This window comes from Dermacentor andersoni, chromosome 6 (assembly GCF_023375885.2).
Source record: "Dermacentor andersoni chromosome 6, qqDerAnde1_hic_scaffold, whole genome shotgun sequence".
Taxonomy (NCBI): domain Eukaryota; kingdom Metazoa; phylum Arthropoda; class Arachnida; order Ixodida; family Ixodidae; genus Dermacentor; species Dermacentor andersoni.
The window spans coordinates 40,601,732-40,617,757 of NC_092819.1; the positions used below are offsets into that span (position 1 = coordinate 40,601,732).

General features: G+C 47.8%; 1 protein-coding gene across 1 annotated transcript in view; it reads right to left on the minus strand.

The window, feature by feature from the left end:
• Nucleotides 1-1,378: 1,378 nt before the first annotated feature.
• Nucleotides 1,379-16,026, minus strand: part of LOC126521947 (uncharacterized) — a 33,452-nt gene continuing 18,804 nt past the window's right edge. The window contains exons 2-5 of the mRNA XM_050170695.3: nt 12,047-12,151; nt 7,160-7,315; nt 3,349-3,591; nt 1,379-3,089 (exon numbers count right to left, since the gene is read on the minus strand). Of these exons, the coding sequence (XP_050026652.2) occupies nt 2,275-3,089; nt 3,349-3,591; nt 7,160-7,315; nt 12,047-12,151 (1,319 nt within the window). The 3' untranslated portion in view covers nt 1,379-2,274. The remainder of the gene's footprint in view (nt 3,090-3,348; nt 3,592-7,159; nt 7,316-12,046; nt 12,152-16,026) is intronic.

Here is a 16,026-nt window from a genome sequence, read left to right on the forward strand (position 1 = left end):
TTTAGTCTTCGTCGTTTGTGCTATTTCTGGGACATGTATGGCGCGTTCCGCAAGGGACGCATTCTGTTACTCGTGAGCACGTTGTTACAACGCCGAGGGTCACGGAACAGCGTTCTGTTCACGATGTGCGTTGATGTGCGAAATCGCCTTCTTTATGAGCCAGTCAAAGTTGTCGATGTGCCCTTACAAGCCAAAAACATGGTGAGCAGATTTCATCTAGTTACTCCCTGCCGTAGCCCTGCGGTTCTATAATGGTGCCTTAATACACCCCCAAGCTTACAGTGTTCAGCGCGTGATTGAAACGCTATACTCGGAGCTTGTGACTGCCGGTGCTTCTTCCGCCATTTCTGAGTGCTGGAGACACCGTGCTGATTACTTGTTGTATACGTTAAAGGCGCGAGCCTTTGCGAAGGCATTGTGACTGTGACTGCATTTAGTTCCCCAGCAATCAGCCAGCGTCAAGACACGGCAAGACACGTTTTGTCGTTACTGTGTATGATCCGCAGTAACATTAGGTATGTTGTGCTTCAGAGCCCCTTGACGGGGGGCGCGCTTTGTCAAAAAAGATGGGATAGGGAGCGAGATGCGATAATTACTGTAACTGCCAACTACAGCATTTTCTTGTGTCGCTTGCCTTGGTCATTTGCTAATCCGTGGTTGCGACTACTTTTTGTGTGTGTAAATTTAATTAGCCGCGTTTACATGAATGCGATAGTATAGCGTATCGCATTTCTTGCCGTAGCGCAGCAGTACAATACCGTGTGTCTCAGCTAACGTTAGCGAAGTCAGCTGCGCAACGAAAAAAAAAAAGGAGTCAAAAAAGCGGTGCAGGATACAGTTATAAAACCTACCCTGTTCGGTTGTCGCAGGTCTGACGACCGAACATCTCAGGTCTTATGATTGTATCTCGCGCCGTGCTTGCTAAATATTTTTTTTTCGTTTAACAGTTTGGCTAACATTAGCTGGTACAACCTATATACGCGACAGCGTTTATATGTGGAGCACCCCCCTCGCGCATTACCGCCCGAAACAAGCCGAACCAGTTTCTGGCGAGTGCCTTTCGTCGTTGAATGGGGAAGAGTCACATCACAGCTGTCTGTTTTCACTCTCCCCCTCAGTGCGATACGTCAACGTTTGCATGCACCACGTGTGTCAACTTTTCCTTCTCAATCTTAGCATCTCCTCGCGCATTGATTAGATTTGTCTACCTAGACCACTGCCACCGTTAACATGGATGCGATGCGCTAGAAGTACGATGCGTTGCGCCATTGTCGTATTCATGTAAACGCTGCTGTTGGGTTTAGCGCCTATACTCTGTACACGTTGGATACATGCCGTGTACAGCGCAGGGAAAAAATGAAACAAAGAGAATAATACGCCGACAACACATAACAGTGGCAGACGTGGTCTGTTTTATTGCATGTCAGTATTTCCTTCGGGGGTGGGATGCTACATGACAGATACGCAAGTCTTTGGATTGAGGTGAACATACTATGTACAGCACAGTTTGACTCAGGATGACGCGACACAACGTTGTTGAACATTTCGGTTTCGATAGATCAACTTGGGCGCGGGCGGATCTTCTGAGAAGAGGTGCGTTTTATACGCGAAGGTCCAGCTCTGCGACTATTGGGTTTTTCGCAGACTACTAGTACACCAGGTCGAAACGTGGACACCTTACACTGACGTTACGATAGAATGCTTTTCTGTGTTTTCTCTTGCAGAAGGTGCCAAGGGAGCACAAACATTTTGGAGCACGACGTAAGCGGTCGAGGTGTCCAAGCACATGTAACCGTATTTCGTGGTTGTGCATTATTGATAGTAAGGATGGTTCAGGAGCCCTTTGCACGACGTTCTATTCGTTCACCATCCCCTGCACTATGCGCGCATGTTTGCTGACAATACAGCGATTCCTTGGTCACAGAAGGTCCCTTGTCCGCTTCTTAGCTCATAAGCTCGCAATGGCGCATAGCGTTCGTGACGACATCTTGTCGAGAAGAGCCTCAACTTGGGTCGCGTTTGCCTAGTGACCAGTGCGCGAGGACCGTGGCCTTTGTAGGGGCTCACTGCATTCCATGTGGCTAAGCACGAGTTCTCTCAGTTCCTCGCACCACTAGTGGCCGCATCGTGACACTTCGACGGTGAATTAGTCGTTGCCTTGTGACCACTGAACGCGGGCCTACGTTACCGCAGCACTCACAGTTCCAAAAATAAATAACGTTCGACGCGTGCTCTCATGCACACACGGACATCATCAGTACGGCTCGGGCGTGTTCAGTACGGCCTCCAAACGCTGTGGTGGTCTCCCGGCGTCCGTAACGAATCCAGCACCGATCCTGCGAGCGACGGGGTCTGTGGCACGACGACATCGTCTGTCGCGTGTTGCGGCTGCTGCTGTTGCGGCGCCAGTGACTGCAGCTGGTGTTGCTGCGCCCTGATGCTTGCCGCGTCCGCGTGAACGAGCGCGTTGTCCGGCCTCTGCTGTTGCGTCTGCTGCGTCGTCGTCGTTGTACCGAGCCCTGCCGCGTCGATGACACACTTCAGGTCGTTGCCCAGGAACTGGAAGGACGGGTGGGACATGGATCCGTACAGCTGCGGGTAGAGCAGCGACGGTGGCATCACCGGCGGGCTCAGGTAGACGCCCGTGGTCGTGTGCGGCTGCGTCGTGGTCGTCGACGTCCCCGTCGACGTGCCGTTGCTACCGTAGTAGGAGTGCGTGGGCAGGAACCCGCCGTAGTTGGCTGGATTGGGCAGGAAGTCGAGGCTCGAAGACGAAGGCGACGAGCTCGAGCTGCCGCCGCCTCCTCCGTTGCCGTTGCTGCTACCCAGGAGCAGGGACGGCGGCGACTTGTTGACGCGCGGCGGCGTGAGGAGCGAGTCCGAGTGTTGGCTCTGCAGCGCGTTGCCTCCGGACAGGGCGTTGACGTCGAGCGTCAGCGACCGCGTGCTGGAGAGCGGCGAGTCGGAGGAAGGCGTCGAGGCTGTGCCTAGGAGCGTGGACGGCACGGCCGCGGCCCCCGAGTGGCTGCCGATCGAATCCACGGGACAGGAGGCGAGGCTCGCCGGAGAGTGGCTGCTGTCCAGGAGCGCTGCGAACAGGAGAAGGCGGGAGAACGCTCGGTTGAGAATGCGAGACGCCGAAGAACTAGGACTTCTGACGTTGTGTATAGCAGCACGTTTGTGTGCGCGTAGTCTGTTTATCAGAGACAAAGGGACATCGCCATGCTTTGCCAGTTTGGTGATGCGTGTTCGCTACTTGGTAAAACCCGCCATGTGCAGCACTCATTTTAGGCTCACAACGCAGGAAAGGACGCTCGGCTAAAACGAAGGTTCATAGCATGCACTTACTGTTGTGCAGAGATAGCCCCGCAACGTTGTCGGACGCTGCGACGGCAGCCAAGGAGGAGACGTTGGCCGCGAGCGAAGTGGCCACCGCGGCGCTGGCGTCCAGCGAGTAGCTGACCGGCACGGGCGCAGTGCTGAAGCCTCCGGTGGCCGTGGCCGGAGCGAGGTACGGGTTGTAGTGAGGGTAAGCCGCGCCCCAGTGAGCGTCGGCGGCGCTCAGTTGCTGCAGCGCTGCCTGCGCCAGCTCTGCGAAATCAAGAAGAGACGGGAAGAAAATGAGGGGCAAGTCACGTGGGCAGTTAGTGATACCAACCGTATACACTTCGGTGTCATAAAGCTATAAGAAACATGAAAGGATAAAATAACTTTTACTAGTAAACTGATGCTTGATTTGTTTTGTTGCCGGCCTACAGAGACTTGCTTCTATCTATAGATTAGTCTCATCTTTCTTCAGTCTTGTCACCATTATTATTACTAAAGCCTTTCTTTTTTTTTGCGTCAGCGCATTATTCTACGACGAGCTCGTTGTAAGTTTGGTATACGTTTCAGTCTGGTCCGTAAGAAGAAAAAAAAAAGAAATGAAGACATCTGCATAAGAAAGTTTGGTAGCGCTGTCATACAAACTATATAGCATAATCTGAGCGCGCTGCTACGTGTGTTGCTGCTAAAGGCTAGCCATGGTGTGAAACGTGAGCGCTCGTGTTATTAAAGAGTAGCTTTGAAAGTAGTCTGAATAAAGGGAAACAACATTTTTAAAGCGTACATCATATTAAAAGACTATAAGGATTCATTCTAAAACAAGGGAGTGGTCACCATATTGTAAAACGACCTTGCTATCACAGTGACCTAGCGAACGCCTCATGAAGCATGAATTAACAATTACATTCGCCCGAAAACTAGCGTTATATATATATATATATATATATATATATATATATATATATATATATATATATATATATATATATAGCAACTACCGTCAGCTGTTCTTCGCTACCCGAAGAGGCGGGACCTCTGTTGTCGAGGAGTGAGCTCCCGATCAAAACTTTGCATTGTGGTGAATGCGGTTTAAATCGTGGATCTGTGACCTCCAATAAGTGCAATGTAATGCTAACGCATTTATCTCGCGCTTACCGCTGAATCGCAACTCTTCCTTCTTTCATTCATTTTCTTTTTTTTTTTTTGCTAGCACAACACGTGTATCGTTAAACCGTCAAGCTAGTGTTACGATTTTCCTCGAACGTATCGAAGGCGCCGTGACCTTGCGTATACAGAAATGCTCGACTGCGATCGCGAGTCTCACTTCGCCGTGTTTCAGAGATGGATGAGAAAAGAGAAGTAACGATCTCATCGTCGATACTTATCGTTCATCATCATTTCTTTTTCACAATTTTGTATTTCAACTATATGCTACACGACCATCGGAAGAAACGGTTCATTTTCGCGACCGTAATAGAGACCAATACGGGGAGCCACTTTCTGACCCACGACAAAGCACACGAAGAAAGCCAACGGGAGTCAAAGCGCAGGTCCGTCCCCGACGTATTGACTAAAGCGTCAAGGGCCGGGCGCATCTACCCTGTTTGCCGTGCGGATTGCTACCGAAGACCCGAGGAAACATTGTTGACCCGAAGCTATCCCCCTCCTCGAGGCATCGGGGGCGGAAGCGACCGTGCAAGCGGCTGCAGCGGCTGGGCGCGACGGCCGCACTGCCTGCTCCGCAAGGATAAGGTTATTACACCGACATCTCTTCGCTCGGGGCGCAGAGGAACAATCGGCTCTGACTCGGGGTCCCCCTTCGTGTCTCGGAGTCTGGACCGCGCGCGGAGTGCGCCCGTATGTCTTGAGACGCGAGACTTGTTTACGCTCGGGTCTTAAACGTACAGCGCGAGGGGGGTAATCTGGCGGTCTTGACGAATGGATCGTAAGGGCAAACGGATTGCCACAGGTTATCCCCGTTATGGAGTCGCGGAAGTTAGCGGCGAACGTGCTATACGGCTGGGATTGTGTAGAGCCGCGTATATATACCTGGTGCGCTGCTTCCTTAAAGGCGCTTGACGCGCGAGCTGTTGTATGCAGCCCCAAAAGGGGGCAGTGTTTAGAGCGACTTAAGTGTATACAAGACGTGCGCGTGGCTTTGGGCTCGATTCGACTCCGTTTGTGACGACTTTTACGAGGCAACGTTTGACGCCGTGAACTTTTTATGTCGCTGTGCCTCTTGGTGCTCTCGCAAGGTATAAGTATGTTGTCGTGAATACTAAACGTGAAAAGTGCGCAGTGCTACATTTTGCATTGCAGTTACCAACCTTGAGCCACGAGTATTTTGTCCGTAGCGTCGTAAGGTAGCGCGCTAAAATTTCTAGTGCGGACATCTCGCTTTATATATATACGGCCGAAGGGAAAATCGACCATTACAATATGCTCGCGATTCGGCTTGTCCCGACTTTTGCGGAGCCGGCAGGAACCGTCTTACGACCTTTTGTGTTCGCGGCCGTAATGTGCTGGGCTTTGCGCGTCACCTTGGCAAACACGCGAGGTTTGAGGAACCTGGATCGGAGGCGTCCCGCTTAGCCAATCTGACTCATTGTTATGCACGATCGCTCTGAGCGCAGAACGGGTCTTCATTCATCATCGATTTGTGCCTCTCCTTTTCTTGCTGGCCCCGTTTTTTATTGTTGCAGTGGGCTGTTGGCAGGCCTGTCGGAAGGGCTCTCTTTAACAATCCATGCAGATGCGGCAGCAGCGTGGCACAGCTTCCTCACAGCGACCCTAATTATCATCCAAATTGAATTTCTCGCTCTTTCTTATTTGCTCACGCTGACGGTGTCCTTCTGTTCCTTCGTTCGTTTTTTTTTTTTTTCACGTGTTATTCTCCAAAGTTCATTTTATCGCGTCGGTGCAGCTCGCTCATCTCATTTTGCTGGATGAAAGCCTTCGCCATGCTCTAATTTAAAATATGTGAATTCATTTCAAGTGCTGTCTTATTGCAGATGGTTACCGTCGATCCCGCGTAATATGTCCGGTTATTGAACAGCCATATAGTGTTTGTGACGTGCAGCTATATGACCTTAAACTTCTTAAATATGCAGCGATCCCACAGAAAATTCCTATCTCGGTTTTTTCTCTATGAATATGGTTCTATTTACCTTAACTGTCGCGGTGATTGCGCAGTTGCGGGAAAGGTTCTCCACGAAAAAGTTTGCCTTCGGCGTCGAATCTCCCGTCATAATCATGTTGACGTACTCTGGATTGCTATGAATCAGCGCAGCACAACGCCAGCATCTCGTCTGCGCGTGTTTAGAGCTACCGCGTGAGCATATACAGTAACTCTAGCCTTGTTCGCGTCATAGAGGAATCTTGCGCCATTGGACGATAAAAACCAAGCATGTGCACGCGATGGCTATTCGCAGGAGGCCACGAATCGACGGTTCGAGTTACTGAAAACTTTAACATGCGTATTTCCATACTCCGCACACAGATTGCCGAAACACATCAACTGATCTTTTGATCTGTCAGATAGATAAACGTAGAGCTTAAGGAAAACCCAAACCGTATACTTCTAATAAGTGCGGAATGATGACTTTATTATTATTATTATTATTATTATTATTATTATTATTATTATTATTATTATTATTATTATTATTATTATTATTATTATTGGAGGGCTTTGTCGCAAGGCATATGTAGTAGAAGAAATTAGCAAACAATGAGCAACAGTGAGTTTGCGCATTTGTTGTCCATTATCCATGCATCTTGTTCACGTATTCGGAGTCTTCACTGTCGCGTTCACGTCACCGATGTAAACACTGACCGTGGTGCGATCCAGCGCCGGGTATCCTCCGGGGTATGTCCAGCGCCCACTGCTCCGCCGTCTTGCGACGCAGGTGGTCCCACTCCCGCAGAGGGTCCAGGAAAGGGGGCCGCTGGCCAAACGCGGTGGCGAATGCACGGAACTGCTGCTGTTGGCCTGAGCAGGGGGACAGAAGGAGCAGAGCCTCTTAAAACACACACGTTGCTAAATTTGCATATTTAAAACGACAGCCAGTGACTATAGACTATGCCTGTTCTTAAGAACTTTCTTAGAAGTTCCTCTACAGTTCATCTTAAGAACAACATTAGAGAACTGGCATGTTATGCTCATATTTAACGAACTATGACAGGCAGCAAGGCGGCTCGTACGTCATGGACGTGGAGACGAATGGCGGTTGGCAGCTGTCGCTTCAATAAAGTGTTACTCTAATACGGGTGTCACAAGTTGCACTCTCGATCGCGATTAGCTTCCTTGCGCATGCTGCGGAAGGGAGCCAATCGCTGTCGAGAAATTTGATCCCGATCGGGCTCGATGGACATCGAGAATGCGCCATGTGACACGTGTATTATTAATGGGCCAGCAACAGGGCACCCCTGGTAACAGAAGCGCGTTGTTGATAAACAAGGCCATGATTGAGAAACGACTTTTTTTTCCCCTTTCATGGCGGCCTGCGAACACACGTGCTATCATTCTCCGGAGGGACCCAGCCGAAGGTTATGTCCACAGTTGTCGCAATGTTGCACCGCGTCTCCCATCGCGGGGAGGGCAAGATGCCACGCCACGCGTGTTCTGCAAGTCTCTTACTTGCGCGACGGCGCCAACCGACACAGTGCAACTCTTGGCAACACGCAAACACACCGCCCCTGCTTGCGAGTCCAGTCCTTGAAGCTAAGTGTCCTGCGAAGCCCGTGTATTCAAAAGCAACGCAGATAACGAAGCCGACCAAGCTCCTCCGCGGTTGGGGATCTGCTAGGCTCGAGCCAAGACGTATATATATATATATACGCTTGTGCTTTCGAGAGGGGGCAGAGAGAGAAAGAGAGAGAGAGAGATTGGGCGCGTGGCATTGGAGATAGCCCAGTTTCCGTGCGGGATCGGAGGTGACGACGAAAGCCACGATGTGTGTTTGTTCTTGCGGTGTACCGGTCTGCGGCTTGAGATCTGAGCTACGCGGCCGATAAACAAAGAATATTCTGCTTTTTTTGCCCCTTTTGTCTTATCCTTATCTCTAGGTGCGCCTCCAAGTGCCCGCGAAGATGTGGCACAGCAGTAGGTCCCTGTGATATACCGGAGGACACGTCTATTCCTTGAGCAACCTGACGTTGTAATGAAAAGGAATAAAGCTAACGGATGCAAAGCATGCGCAAGAGGGTTCCTAAAAAAAAGTCCCACATTCTCGACATCGTTAGCTTAAGCGGTGGAACATAAAACACAAGCAATCTTATTTATAATAGAAAACTAAGACTAAGTAAACCATTGAGTGTTAAATCTTAGTTTCCTGCTTTCTTCATCGACGTTGGGGCAAATTCAAAGTAATGGCACGCAGAAACTACGCTTACTCCACCGCAATATCTGCTTCAAGAAACCAAAATCGCTGTCAAAAACTGCCGGACTTCTTGGCGCAGTAACACAGGCGAAGAAACTCTTCCCTCGTATCTCTCTCTCCCATCACTGCAGCAGAGATATGTCTGCTAGTATAGTCGCAATGATTACAATAAGGATGCATGTTTATTTGTTCTTCCCACAAAAATGTAGAAAGTCAGAAAATAGGCCCAAATAAGTGTATATGTTAGCAACCAGATCTTCGTGTTGTGCCTTCTTCCGTTGATCGGTCGGTCTGTCGTCACAATATTGCGCTGAACAGAATATAGAATCCTTGTCTCTGGGCGCAGCTCAAACTCGTGGCTTTTCGGTTGCGCGCCAGCTGCTCCAACCACTGCACCGAGGCAGTTTCAATGAAGTTACTGAATTGTAGAAGCACAAGTTATGCAAATAGATGTACGTACTGCCAGGCGATTAGAAGTGTCAATTTGCACATGCTTCACGTGCTGCAATGCTGACCTTGCAGGCACTGGAATGCTACGCGGGACAATGAAAAGACAAATTTCTTTGTGTGTTCAGCCAGATTCTTCGTGCGACAACTAGCAAATTTGAAACAGTTGTCAGTGGATGAGCAGTCTGTGGAAATCGTACTGTTGTGTTAACGTACTTTAAATAACATTAACGCACTTTAAATAACATTAACGCCTTCTGAAGGGCTTCTATAAACGCTTTTGTAGGAGTTAAACATGGGTTCCCTTAGGATGTAACCATTTTATCTAGTTCGCTCTGTAAACTATAGTCTCGTAGTTTCTTTTATTCTTATTTAACCACATGGGCGCCATCAGGCACTGTGTGCACGTTTGTGCACTTCAAGCTAGAGCATCAATATCAAAAGCGGTGCTGAAAAAAAAAATTGAAATTTATAAGTTGCCTAGTGCTCCTTGAACTACTTTTAAGTTAACCTCTACTTCGAGTTTAAATAATTGAAATGTGAAAATTGTCTTAGAGTAAAACCAGTTGGAAGGCACACAGCTAGTGTTTCCTCATGTTGTCTGTATGCCGGCATGTAGCTGGTTCACTTCTTCCATTGTTTTTAACAATGTTTCGCATCAGGCATTTTTTCTAGGTGCTGGATAGGTTCCTTCCAAGTACTCCAATCACGAAATAGTTGATATTCTCTTATCTGACGTTCCTGTAGAGAGTTCTCGTATGGAGTCCACATTACGTAAACTTGTTAATAATGAAACTCTCTGAAGAAATTGAAATCGCTAATCCGCTCTGCAGCTTTACGCTTTTCATGATTCTGGTGATGCATGAAACGCTGGGAAACTTGATTTTCAGTGCGCAGAATTATTTAGCGTCTGACGGGGTTATTGAATTCCACCCAAATAAAGCTGGGTCATCACGGCCGGAAGCTTAGCTTGCGTCTACGTACTGAACAGCAGAACATACCTCACACAAAATCCGTTTTATGTAGAACACACGAACAATATATATCTAGTCACATGCATTATAGATTAGGCATCTTGGGCCACACTTTCATCTGTGCTTCACGCAACATCCGGCACGGCCCCTTGTGGTGAGAGGCACCAGCTGACACTGCTGGCAGAAATTGACGCCGTGTCCCAGTGGTGAATATAATTTCGCTCACAAAATTTATATAAACGTTAGCAAACATTAATGAAGATGAGTTCAGCGCCAACTGCCGTTGGTAGTGAGTTTGCCTCACATGGTTAAACTGAATGTATATGTATTCTTGTTTCTTTTTTATTTATAGATGTCCCTATTGTATGTCCCTATTGTTTCAACGCTGATAGAAACAGCATAGCTATCAACCTGCCGACAGTAGAATAACGAGGTAAGGGAGGGTGACAGGCGATTAAGCAATGAGAAGGCATGAATGTGCGAATCAAGTACTTGACAGAGTGATAGAGTTGGTGGCGTAGCTCTGTACGTATTGTGAGAGCATCTCACTTCGCGAAATGCAGCGCTTGTCTCTTACTACCGTTGTATTGCGGGCAACCTCGTACAGAGTACATTGTCCTATAATATGTCGAGGTTTACCAAATCGTCTTGGTGCGCCACCACTCATCCCGCTGAAAAGGCGCAAACGACGATTCTCACGCATTTTTATCTTCCCTCCCTGCGCAAACAGACGCCGCGCCGCTGACTTTCTTTTATCGGTGCGTCAGCAGCAGGTGCCTTTCGCTATCAATCGTACATGAATGTCAGTCGGCCGCGCTCCGCGGCTCACCTATATGTGTGTGGACCGCGATAAGGAAATGAGGAACAACTGTCGAGAGGCTCACTTTCGAGGGCCCCCAAGTCTCTCGTGCACGCTTTGCCTTTACGCAATTTGTCCTTTTACTTGATCTTCCGTTTCGTTTATATTCGGATGTAGTTTTCGCACTCTTGAGTTATGAAGCCGTGTGCGCCAGCCACGGTCAGAAAAGTATGGGGGGGGGGGGGGGGCAGGGGGGGGGGGAGATTCGCAAACAAAGCTTCGGTGTAAAAATGCAAAACAAGCTTTAGCATATCTGTGCGAACTCTTAAGTAGAAAGGCATAAGACCCCCCGTGGTTGCTCAGTGGCTATTGTGTTGGGCTGCTGAGCACGAGGTCGCGGGATCGAATCCCGGCCACGGCGGCCGCATTTCGATGGGGGCGAAATGCGAAAACACCCATGTACTTAGATTTAGGTGCACGTCATAAAATCCCAGGTGGTGAAAATTCCACTACGGCGTGCCTCATTATCAGAAAGTGGTTTTGGCACGTAAAACCCCATAATTTAATTAAAGTGCATTTTCAAAACAAAATGCATTTTCTTTAGCAGTTCTGCAGTATGGTACAAGTAAACACATCTTACACACTATGCGAATGACATGTTTTTGCAGAATTAAATGCTTATTTATGTTTTCAGCCGTTGTCGGTGTAACAAGTGCGCCGTAAACAAGAATGAAGGAGAACAACGAGATCTACATTACAACGTTTACTGAAATTAGAAAGAACCCTGCAGTCACACCGCATAACACCGACAGTGCGAGTGAATTTGTTGACGAGAAACGCCCCTGTTCGTCTACAGTAAGAGGAGTTGTTAGTTTCTGTAGAACTTTGGGTTGATCAGTTCAGTATTTTAACTGCGAATCACGCTATTATTCACTGTACACGTAAACCATTTTTCCCCTTGTTTCAATTTGTACTTGGTGCTTCGTAGCAGCTTACGCCTCACCGAGCTAGTAACCACCAAAGCTGCTAGATTGCAGTTTCAAGCCTGCAAGAGGCCAGTTTGACAACCTGCTGGACATATGGTAGCGCATTTTCATTGCGATTCTCTTTTGTTAACTCACGTCTTGGCTCCCGGGGTCCGTCGACGGTGACTTTGATGGCCTTGGCATACGTGGCCACCTGGGGGGGATTGGTGCTTAGGGTGATGGTCAAGGTGAAACTCTTGCCTGCGCCAGAGAATAGGAAACAAAAATAGGTGGTTTGTATGCGCCGCGCGACTCATTAAGCGAGCGGACGTTTGAAGCAATCGAAGAAAAAGAAAACAAGCTCCAATTAGGCACATGCAGTGGGACACAAATGTTTCCAGAAAACGAGGTTCCACGACAAATTTGATTTTTTTTTTTTCGCTCTGTTAATGTGTGGAGCTTCGAATTTACTGGATCACTGTGTGGGTCGTAAGAAAGCTGTACTACAGTCTGAATCTTTGAATTCGGGTACTATATGTGCCCCGACTTCGCGGGAGTTGTCTTTTTTGGCGCAACTCACGTGTTCACAGTAAAATACTTTACCCCCTTAAAAGTGAAAAAGGGTGTAAATGTGTCTATAGCTCACACCTTTAGGGTGTGATTTATATAACTGACACCCTAAGGGTGTGAGTTATAGACACATTTACACCCTTTTTCACTTTTAAGGGTGTAAATTATTTTGCAGTGTTCCGTAACCCTTTGTGGCCCGATTTACGCGACGCTATAAACTCGATAAGTTCGCATCAAACAGGTTCAAGTTCTGCGTATGTGCACGTGGAAAGTGATAACCACAGCGCCTTCGCACTGCTTCGGAGCTTGGCATTCTTTTTTTTTTTTTTTTGACAGTGGTAGTGTCTGTTGCGTATACTTCGGAGGCCACAGTATGTGAAATACTGTATACAGCGGACAGCGTTTTTGCGGGTATCGCGATTAAGTTGTTCTTGAGCAGATTGCGATGTTCGCTATGAAAGCCTCCAACTGCTGCGTGCATGAATTCAAAGCCGGAGGAATTGCTGAAGTCTGCTGATTTTTATACCATTTTTTTTTTTTTTTTGCTTCGCATTTGTTATGGTTGACTGGAAAATGTGCTGTGATGCTCTTTCGTCTAGATGTGTTTAACCTCACCGCGAGACTCTTCGACCTCGAAGTCCACGCGATTCCCGCCAGAACTGGCAGGGCATCCCTGGTACAGGTTTTCCTGCTCAGGGACATGGTAACACTGAACGAGGGAACCAAAGGTCTGCTTCACTTTTCCGCCGGCTAGTCGCCGCTTCGTTTCTTTCATTAAATTCCAAGCATCTCGCGCCTCATCTTCAGCGCATATGAGACTATTTCATGTGTATGCTCTCGAAAAACGAAAAGAAGAAAAAAAAAAGAGAAGCACCGCGTGCTTTTTTTTTTTTTTTTTTTTATGATGCCGCTTCCGTAGCGTCGAAACATGGTGTGAGCGTTGATGGCATTGTGCAGTGTTAAGTATTCGCGTTCCCTTCGAGGAGAACATTTTTCCGCGCTCCACCGAGCTAACTCCATAGCAGTGCTACGCGTACCACTTTTCGAGGCTACCACCCTGTGTACACTTGCCTCGCCTGCCGCAGAGCACTTACCGGAGCCTGCGCCATTTTTCATCTGGTTTCATGCACCAACCCCTGCGCACCACTCTGGCCTCCCCGCATTAGAGAGCCGCAGCAGCAGCAGCAGCAGCAGTGAACTGCCCGTCGACATCCAAGTGTTTCTTTTTTTTTCTTTCGCTTTTGAGCACTGCCGGCTGCCATGCATGGCGTCTCTCCCTCTGCCTCTTTTATTTTTTTTTTCTCTCTGGAATATTTCTAATGTGGGGTACTAAGTAGGAAGATGAACATCAGCACTCGCGGGCATGGCTAAAGGGGCATGCCCTTTATTTGATGTTTTCGCCCCTCGAACACTTTTACCGGCAGCCGGGAAGGCCTTGCTTCTAAGCTGTTTCACTACACCGTGTGTTATAAGACCCATGGTTTGTCGCTCTTTCTTCGCTTCCTCGCCTCTGCTTAGATCGGTGCGTGAGGGTGGGCTTACGTTTTTATTTCGCGTTGTCACTTCTTCCTTATTCACTGTCGTTCACGGTTTTGCCGCTGACATGTCTTCCTTTTTTGTACGTGCACTTCTTTGTCTATACTATCAGTGTGATTTGCACGTCGTGACGTTCTTTTTTTTTTTTTAATGCAGCACATGGTCACCCACGCTTTCCTTGGGTGTAACTGCTGGAACCGACTATGTACACTCGCCTTTAGCTGAAATGGCTTTGTACAAAACGTGCTGTTAAACGGTGCTCTTAAAAAAGACGTGGCTTCTTTTCAGAGTTTCGAGGAACTGTATTGTGTTGTATGTTGCTATCTTTTTCGCAGTGGGGCAGGGGTAGGTCGCATGAACTTTCGTTTTCTTCTTTAATTTCTTCAATTTCAAATGATTTTTCTATTTTTTTAGAGTTACACGTAACGGGTGGTCGTTGCTGTTCCCGCTTCAGCACTCCCCTGCTGCTGCCTCTTTACCAAGTCAACTTAATTTAGTGACCGCGCAGCGAATATAGGGAGTGCATGTACCTCGGTGACCGATATTGGAAATGATTCAAAAGGTCTCTGTCGCTGCCTTCAGAACGTTTCCATACTGACCTAATTGGTACAATCGGCCGCATGACGTTTCGCCGCAGAAAACTCTCGCAATTTTTTTTATTGCGTCAGGCATTGATGTTACATGGAACCGAGTTACAGCGTAACGCTGATTGTGCGAACACACTTTACAAGGCAACGTTCAGAGCGCGAACTCTTAATCGTGCTAATATATAGACTAGGTAAGTATAGATAAAATTGGGCGTAGAGAGAGTAAATTAATCGAGATAAGATTAGCAAGCTATCTAAGTCCTTGTATAACTGGCATATTCATAGACAATTGCTACAAGAAATGCGCAGGATTGACATCATTGGCCAAGCGAAGCGCAGTGGTTTGGAGCGCGACTTACAGCGCATAGTTCGTATTACAAACGTAGTCTGCCTTTGATGTAAGTAGACATCCCGGCCACGGTGGCCGCATTTCGATGGGGGCGAAATGCGAAAACACCCGTGTACTTAGATTTAGGTGCACGTTAAAGAACCCCAGGTGGTCGAAATTTTCGGAGCCGTCCACTACGGCGTGGCTCATAATCAGAAAGTGGTTTTGGGCACGTAAAACCCCATAATTTAATTTTTTGTCTAAGTCGACGAAGTGTCCTCGTTATTGTAGTCGTGGTGCCGTCTTTGTCATCGTTTGTCGCACCCATGATCATCCCACCTCCACCTTTGTCATCGATGTCGTCGTCATTTATCGTCACGCTGCCGTCACCGTTGTCGTGCCATTGTTACGCCACTGCGCCTTCGTCGTTGGGATCATCGCGTCGTAGTCGTCATACGGCAGTCGACGTGGTCGTGCTTACGCTTACCATTAAAGGTGCGTTGCATCGAGAAATCTTGAGGCATTTTTGTTGTTGTCATTATCACTTTTTTTTTCGTTGCATTAGAAACGGTCGAAAAAGAGTTATACCCAGTGAACTGCTTTGCCCAGTTAGTGAACTTGTTCTTGTTCCGTAGTGAAATGGCGCGGCCGACTTTGGGGGATCGGCCACGAACCCGGAGGTATGAGAACTGTTACCGTCTTTTTTAAAAATAAATTAAGGTGAAATGAAATAAGTATCTTGCAAATGGGATTTAAAGTGTCTACTGTTGCAGATATGAATAATCAGTTATCGAAGTATTACATAAAAATAAATTATGTGAGCATAATAAGTATAAGTATGTCTCACGCAGAAAAATGCAGAGTGCTCCACAAACGTTCCTGTGGCTCTAACCCAGTACGGTAGCCCCAAAGGAAAGAATTACAGGAAGCTCCAAATTCAAGCCAAGCTTTTGGAAGGGTTCTTCTAAAAACATTTTCCGTTGAATAATGAAACGGCGGCATGTCAAAAAGAAGTTTTGCAGAGATTCACTCTCATTGCATAAAGGACACAAGGGCGATATAGCCAGACCAGACCTGTGGAGGTAAAAGTTCAGTAGGGGGACTCGGCACCGTAG